Genomic DNA, 7500 nt, shown 5'->3' on the forward strand with positions numbered 1-7500 from the left:
CGTTTTGCTGTGAATTGTCAAGTGTACATCATAAAAAAGCCCGTAATTTTGGTTATTGATACGTGTTTCATCTGTCAGGTACATATAGAGAGCTGTACTCGCGTCTAAAGTATTGTTGACATCTTGGTTTCCGATTTGTTGGAGTAATTTGTTTATCATAAAGTTCAATCTTCCTTACAAATTTGTTGGAGATGGACAAATGAAGCCGGAGATAACCTTGGAATAAAAAAGCATCACACGTGTTGCGGATCAGCCAAAACTGCTGTAATTAACGAAATTAACAAAGTTCTGAGTAAAATCTTCACACTTTTCACAGTCTCGTCAAATTTGAATAGTGAATAGAGATTTTTTATACTGAATTGGATGATGCTATTGCCTTCATGATAGCTTAACCTAGCCGCTGATAAAGCCGCTGATAAAGTTGTAAACATTGGTAACGTCGTTTCGATAGCTTTCTGAAAAGAAAGTCGTGAGTCATGCTGTATCGTGAACAAACTAGATTCACATGTGCGCAGAGCCCTTGAAAATTTGTGGGGGCACCGGAAGCCACTGATGTTGTAACATAAAGAACTAGTTTTAATCGCTTTGCATCATTGAAGTACAACAGTTTACAATTGTTTTTATTTCACCTAAATAAATACATTTCAATCGACTCTGAATTTTACTTAGTAAAACTTTGAACTATAAAGTTCTTAGGGTGTTCAGTGCATTGTAGTTGATTTCTGGCACTCCATACAGACAGCAATAGGCGTGAACTATTGATCGGTGAAGCGATCTATTTAGCGTGCATTAAGCTAAAGAGATGGTGAAGAGAATCAACGAAACCTAAATTGAATTACAGTGAAAAATTATCTCAAAGGTAATTTTGTTTGCTGTGAACTTGCCATTGCAAAACAGTCTGTCAAATAATAGTTTAGTACTTCAATCTGTTTTTATTTTAATTACACTCAAAATTATGTCAGAAGCCATTTTGTTTCCTTTGAAGCTAGCATTGCAGTTTATTGATAATTTTGTATTCCTGACTGTATTTAGTATTGTGCAGTAGGAAAATTAAACAGCAGCAACTTGAAAATTGGTGTGACAAATGAACAGTATGGAACCAGAATTGGTATGCATGACATATTATACGGTGGTCAATTTACATTATCAACTCCGTTGATAAACCAAATTTTTGTATATTTTTACCTCAGTGAATTCAATTTACCAACATTAAAATGCTTGATACAGCGATATATAAGTGAGAATGAAGTGACAGTATGGTTAACTAAAATTGTGTGCTACAATATTAATATTCACGCACTGTTCTTGAGAGAATGTCAAACAATGCCGAGGAGATCCCTGGGCCTAGCAGTTAGTGCAGATATTAGCCCAGGGGTGATGGGAACATACATCAAGATTCTATCAATTTTAACGAATTAGTTGATCCTACTCATACAGTTTGTGCAGACTTTAATCAAGGTAATGAATCTGTGTTTGGATCAAATGCAGGAAAACAATGTCTTACTGACATATATTAGTCAGTGAATTGAACTTTTCACAATGGTTACGCCATCTAGAGTCCTGATGCATTGTGGTCTATCCAGGCTAACAAGCCCATGGATTGTGTCAAATGCGAAATCCAAGATGATGTTGCTATTGCTGAAAAGGTCTTTTGGTGATTTGAGACAACATCAGCAAGAAAAAAGTAAACAAAATGAAATCAAAAATCGTAGAGAGAAGTATTAGACAGTTTTTCATCCTCTTGCCAAAGACCATATCTCAGACGACCCAAATGCACTTTAAGAATTGTGGTGAACTTCTTTGTCTGCACATCTAGTATTGCTCTCACATTTTGTGATTTTAATAGACCGTTTTGCAGATACGGCGGCCATTTTGATTTCTATTGTTTCAAATAGCTATTATGGGATGCCCAGGGGGCAAATACATTTTAATTTACCCCCTGAGCATCCCATAATGTCTTTCGAAATAATAGAAATCAAAATGGCCGCCTTATCTGCAAAAATGTCCATTAAGCATAGCTCAACAGCCTTGTTTCCAGCACCTCGTCTTCTACCTTAGTAGCGTACCACATGTACGCATTGCGTACCTATTTTTTAACTTTCGAATCCACAGAAACTGGCGCCGTCACGCAACATGTCAACAAACCGTGGTTAAAGAGGGAACCTCAAATTGCTAATCGTAAATCTACAGGATATTACTGGACTTTGTCATTATGTTATATCTGTTCGATATAAGTTTGAAGGCATTCGTTTTTTAACTTGCGAATCTACAGAAAATGGCCGCGCCGTCACGCAAGGTGTCAACCAATCGTAGTTAAAAGAGGGAACCTCAAATTGCTAATCGTAAATCTACAGGATAATACTGGACTTTGTCATTATGTTATATGTGTCCGGGAAACTTCGGTTGTTGATATTGTTCAACGGGAGTTGAAAGTAATGAAATCATCATGAAGTATAAATTTTTCCGACAGTTGCAGACTGCGTGGCGCGACACAGAAAACAGAAAGGGAGTGTGTTTACGCACTAAATTAAACACCCAGCAGCGCGTGATTTAAATTTAGATCTTAACACCTAATCTACTCCCTCCGAATCTCCAAAACTAAGAACTACGACAAATCCAGAAATATCTAAACATAAATTGTCAGTTTTGCGCTGTGAAAGCTCACAATAACTGTAAGTTGAAGAGTTGTAAAGCTAACTAGGTAACATATTTTCAAACTTACAGTGCGACGCGTCTTACCGTGGCCACCTAACAAAGTTTTTTACAAATTGTCCGCCAATCAGGGTGTGTGAATTTGATTGACAGTCACGCCTCTTTGCAAAGTTCACACAGTTGTAAGTTGAACACCTTTGCATGGGTTGTTGTGTTGACGTATTTACACGTAGTTGTCAAATGTGAAAGTTTGTTGGGTGGCCACGGTATGGCGCGTTGCACTGTAACTCGTTTTGTGCGAGAGAAACAAAAACTCAAATTTATTTCAAAGTGTTTACAATTACTTCACTCAACTTTTCCTCGTTTATACGACTTCTCCTTACCTTGTAAATTAATCGCACCGAGAAAACAAGTCGAAATTAGCCAAATGACGACAGCCGAGAAGAGTAATAGCCGCCACACACAAACACTCATTCACAGGGTTCTCTCTCTTCCTAATAGAGACCACGTGACAAACACTTGGTTCTCGTACACAAATAAATAAAGAAAGAAATAAAGAAAGAAAGAAATATCGCCGGTGCTGACAAAGTGTGGGGAAACCACACACAAAAATTGGCATGTGTTAAATAATGACACATGCGAGGCTATTGCTTCATCTGTGTTTGATCCACCACGGAAAAGAAAACTTAAAAGTAACTGATGCCCATGGGCCACACCACGTAGATTTCTGTTCACGAACTTGATTGACCTTCATAAAGTGGTGCCTTACATTGGAGCGACCTGGTCACCTTGGTTACTAATTGACACCCAAGTGACAAGGAAGCATTTGGCTTTTCTTCCTCAAACTAACCATAGTGCTAAAATACCAGAATAAATGCCCTGTGCATAGGCAATGTCTCAAGAAAAAACAAAGGCACAAAACGTCTGTTATCGTACACACTAACAAACAAAACTCGAATTTAGGAAAGAACGGCCGCAAAAATTCTCTTATTTACACGAACACGTGAAAATTGCCAATGACACTTGCAATTCCCAATTGTAAAACTTTTTCGCGATTAATCGCCTTTGCTTTTTTATTACTTTCCAACCAGCCATTTGTAACTTTCAATTGCTTTTAAATTTGTACTACAACGTCTTTTTATTGTACTTTTAAGGTTCATGTGAGGCTCTAACTCGCTTAATCCAAGACTGCTTTCATGATTATTCAAGTGAAGTCGAAGACACTACAATTTTGAGTCTTCCGGGATGGAAACCACTTGTCCACAATGCATCATGGCCGGAGGCTCTCAAACTATGCCCAAAACCCTGGCGTTACCAAACAGCTGAAAAACTTGAGAGTAGCCCTATGAAAGGAACTTTCAATTCATATGAAGGTGGTGGCTATGTTGCTGTCATGGGATACGATGATACAACAGCGCGTGGTGTATTAAACGAAACTCTTGGCCAAGGATGGATCGACCGGAGGACAAGAGCGGTGATACTGGAGTTTGCCGTGTTCAATGTCAACACAAATCTTCTCAGCATTGCAACTTATTTCTACGAGCTGCTAGCAACAGGTGCTGCTTATACATCTAGGAGAGTCGATACACTGGAATTGTACAGCACAGAGTCAGGAGCCGTCATTTTCTATCTCATTTGCCAGTTCCTTTTCATGTCCATGGTGCTTTATTACTTGATCGTGATGTTGATCCATTTTTGCCAACAGCGCATTGGGTTTTTTACATCACTCTGGAATATGGTCGATTTTTTAATGATCATCTCTTCCGTACTGTCGGTAGTATTTTACATCATAAGATCAAAGAGCGTTTTGAAAAGCGTCACAGCCATTCGAGCCAATCCATATGAAATACTTCATTTCCATGAAGCCTTGGACTGGGCAAACTGGGAAAACATCGCACTCGCTTTCGCCGTTTTCATGGTGACAGTTAAACTATTAAACTTGATCCGATTTAACCCTTATGTGATATTTCTTTTCTCTTCTTTTCGACAATCTGTGGGCTATCAACTGTCCTATGTGATTTTCTTTCTGATATTCTTCAATGCTTTTGTCATAACGGGAAAGCAGCTCTTTGGAAATGTGGTCCTTGAGTATTCCAGCTACCTGCAAGCAGTCATTTCTCAGTTTGAATTTCTATTAGGCAGAGCTGTCCCATTAGATGACTTGCGCCGGGAGAGACCTATTCTTGGCCCGACGTTTGCTCTCGCATACAACATAACCATGTCCTTGGTCCTAATCAACATGTTAATCTCCATTCTCAATGAATCCTACACTGACGCTAGGACTCAAGCGGAGGAAAATGCCGAGGTGATGGAAATGGCGAGGTTCATTGGTGAACGTTTAACTGCGATATTTGAGGCCAAAGACCGTAGAGGAGATGCTTTCAAGTTATACTGCGATGAGTCAACGTTCGGCAACATGTGTCGCTCGGATGCCGAACCGTTTTGTTTAAATTCTCAGAGCATCGTACAGAGTACTGAAGAAAGACTGGAAAAGCTTGACAAGCGAGTCACTGCCCTTTCTCGGCGAACACAAAACATAGAAATCGATCATCGGCAAGAGGAAGATGACTTTGAAAAGCTTGTTCTCTCATTTGTTGAACGTGTGGAATAAGATAAGCATGCTCAAGTTGCTTTTATTATCGTGATATTCCACTGAATGCTGTGTCCCATGAACTATTTCTGATTCTTCACTGAAGTTTCATAATGAGAACGCTAACGCCAAAATGATTAATTAATTCACACTATCAGGACCATATCATGATCACATGCGCAAAATAATACCTAGATAAACATTCACGTTCACTTCAAGGATTACGTCGTTCTTATTAGTTCTGTTCTCTTGTTCGTACAGTTTACACGATTTAGCTTTTAAATAAAAAGATCCCAAGAATGACTAGGGAAACTGTTGAATGACCAGGATGAAGAAACACTGGGCATTTAATAGGATGTAGGGTCCATGTAGGAACTTGGAGAGCAGCAGTTCGGTAGAATAAACTGCATGCTGGTTTTTGATGAGAGAGGACAACAAAGAGAGCAAACCTCAGAGCAGAATAGAGAACCAGCAGAGGATTTGAGTCTCTTCACTGCCTTATCCCACTCCCCTTCCCCCTAGCATTCACACACCATATTATAGTAAAAGGTAGGATCCCTCAACAAATCAAACACCAACTTTGAACGTTTAAATCGTAGAACATGAGTTTGGATGGGCAACATAGATTGCCTCTTTGACCCTCAGAGTTGTTACAAACCTTCGAACAGAACTGAGCTGTACATAGCAGCTCTATTGGGCTATCATGCCGACCTATTCGGTAGTTCATTGGAAGGTTGCATCAAAAGTCTGTATCAGCCTCTTGTTAATAGAAAAGCATCGTCTCCATCACCATTAAATTACCAGATTACTAATTTTTCCTTTGTACCAACAAGAAAATTTTTATTGTTTTGACTCTTAATAATGCAGTCTCCTTTAACCCTTCATACAAGCGATTTCAATAAACTGGTGAACCAAAGGAACTCTAAACTAGAATTGCTAGTCTCAGTGTGCAAGACTGAGATAAAAGGTTCATTTCTTGTATATTATGGACAAGTGGTATTTGCAGGTAATTTAAACCTTTAAAAGACAAAGTCTAAAGCTGTTGTCAAAAAAGAAAGTTTCAAAGTATGCTGGATAACTATTTCAAAAGGAAATAAAATTATATGGGTTTGGCAACTACAACTACATTTTTTTATGCCCAGGGAATTAAAGCAGCTATATGTAGCACTGCATCGCTAAAAACAGGGTTGTTTCCAAATTTCGTGTCTTATGTCTGCCAGTGTTTTTTTTCCACGTAAAAAACATTTGTATCCCAATTTTTTTTACCCTCACATGATTCGCATATAGTGTTCTAAAATAAAGCACGCTTAAGTCTGGTTCAGCCTTCTTGTTTCAAAACTGCCTTGTTACCTTACAATAATCCGCATAGTGTAAATTTGAAAAATTTAACAGTCATAATTAGTACACAACATACACATTATCTGTTCAAACAACATCCTCGAGGTGTCTTTTATAGTGAGGGTTAACTGTTTATTAGAGCGACTCACCCTGTGTAAAATGGCCGTTATCATCAATTGCCTCAAAGGGATATACCCCTAGAAAAGACAGATTGTTGGGGGTGCGAGTACAAAACTATGTACTGTCGAAAAGAATTCTCCCGTATAAGCCAAAACACATCAGTCCCTTTTTGTTTTCACAGAAATGGAACCTGATCATGTGGGGATAAAAAAAAGCAAGTGATATGAAATATTCCATGTTTCTCCTTGGGATAACACTATTCGCTTCTTGAACAACAACTACAACGACAGTGCCATTTAACATTATCTCTTCACAACTCTGGTCATCTAGTTTTCGGGCCTTTCCCTTACAGTAATTTCAAGTAAGGATCCTAACGAACGGCAAGGCAAAGCGGGCGAATAGTGTCAAACTATCAAAGTGAACCATGGACTCATGTCACAGTTTACCCTTCGTTTACTCTTCGCCGACAGCCGGAATAAACAACCTCACAAAATGTTTGAAGAGTTTTTCTCTAGCGAAATTAGAAATTATTCGGCCATTGAGTCGATTTCACCTGTGACGCTTCGACAAACAGAGCAATAACCATGAAATCCCTCAGTGTTCCATCCGCATAAAGAAAAACGACGACAACATACTTTGCTAAGAAATTACCCTTCCCTTTTCCTGCCATTCTACCGCGCAAGTAGTAACACAACCGGACAGTGGTCGCTCCCTTTAACACGCTGGCGTATGAGGCTGTCAGACACCTTGGTCATCAGTCTCTCGGACACCACGAAGTAATCAAGTCGCCTATAAAGAGA

At 39.0% G+C, this 7500-nt stretch overlaps 5 protein-coding genes across 6 annotated transcripts in view; 4 read left to right on the forward strand and 1 right to left on the reverse strand.

Moving 5' to 3' along the window:
* The window catches only part of LOC138051056 (polycystin-1-like protein 2), a 23164-nt gene extending 17901 nt beyond the window's left edge, over positions 1–5263 (forward strand). Inside the window, exon 13 of the mRNA XM_068897225.1 lies at positions 3807–5263. Coding sequence (XP_068753326.1) covers positions 3807–5263 — 1457 coding nt within the window. The remainder of the gene's footprint in view (positions 1–3806) is intronic.
* LOC138052247 (serine/threonine-protein kinase/endoribonuclease IRE2-like) overlaps positions 1–7500 on the forward strand; it is a 413063-nt gene that overhangs the window by 320347 nt on the left and 85216 nt on the right. The gene's annotated exons all lie outside the window — the stretch shown is intronic.
* Positions 1–7500, forward strand: part of LOC138052255 (BTB/POZ domain-containing protein 6-like) — a 246290-nt gene that overhangs the window by 64662 nt on the left and 174128 nt on the right. The gene's annotated exons all lie outside the window — the stretch shown is intronic.
* The window catches only part of LOC138053990 (polycystin-1-like protein 2), a 293920-nt gene that overhangs the window by 40602 nt on the left and 245818 nt on the right, over positions 1–7500 (forward strand). The gene's annotated exons all lie outside the window — the stretch shown is intronic.
* LOC138052270 (exodeoxyribonuclease-like) overlaps positions 6055–7500 on the reverse strand; it is a 36186-nt gene continuing 34740 nt past the window's right edge. For both annotated transcript variants that reach the window (XM_068898673.1, XM_068898674.1), the window contains exon 11: positions 6055–7489. In XM_068898673.1, coding sequence (XP_068754774.1) covers positions 7372–7489 — 118 coding nt within the window. In that variant the 3' untranslated portion in view covers positions 6055–7371. The remainder of the gene's footprint in view (positions 7490–7500) is intronic.

The sequence above is a fragment of the Montipora capricornis genome, chromosome 6 (genome assembly GCF_036669925.1).
Source record: "Montipora capricornis isolate CH-2021 chromosome 6, ASM3666992v2, whole genome shotgun sequence".
Taxonomy (NCBI): Eukaryota; Metazoa; Cnidaria; class Anthozoa; order Scleractinia; family Acroporidae; genus Montipora; species Montipora capricornis.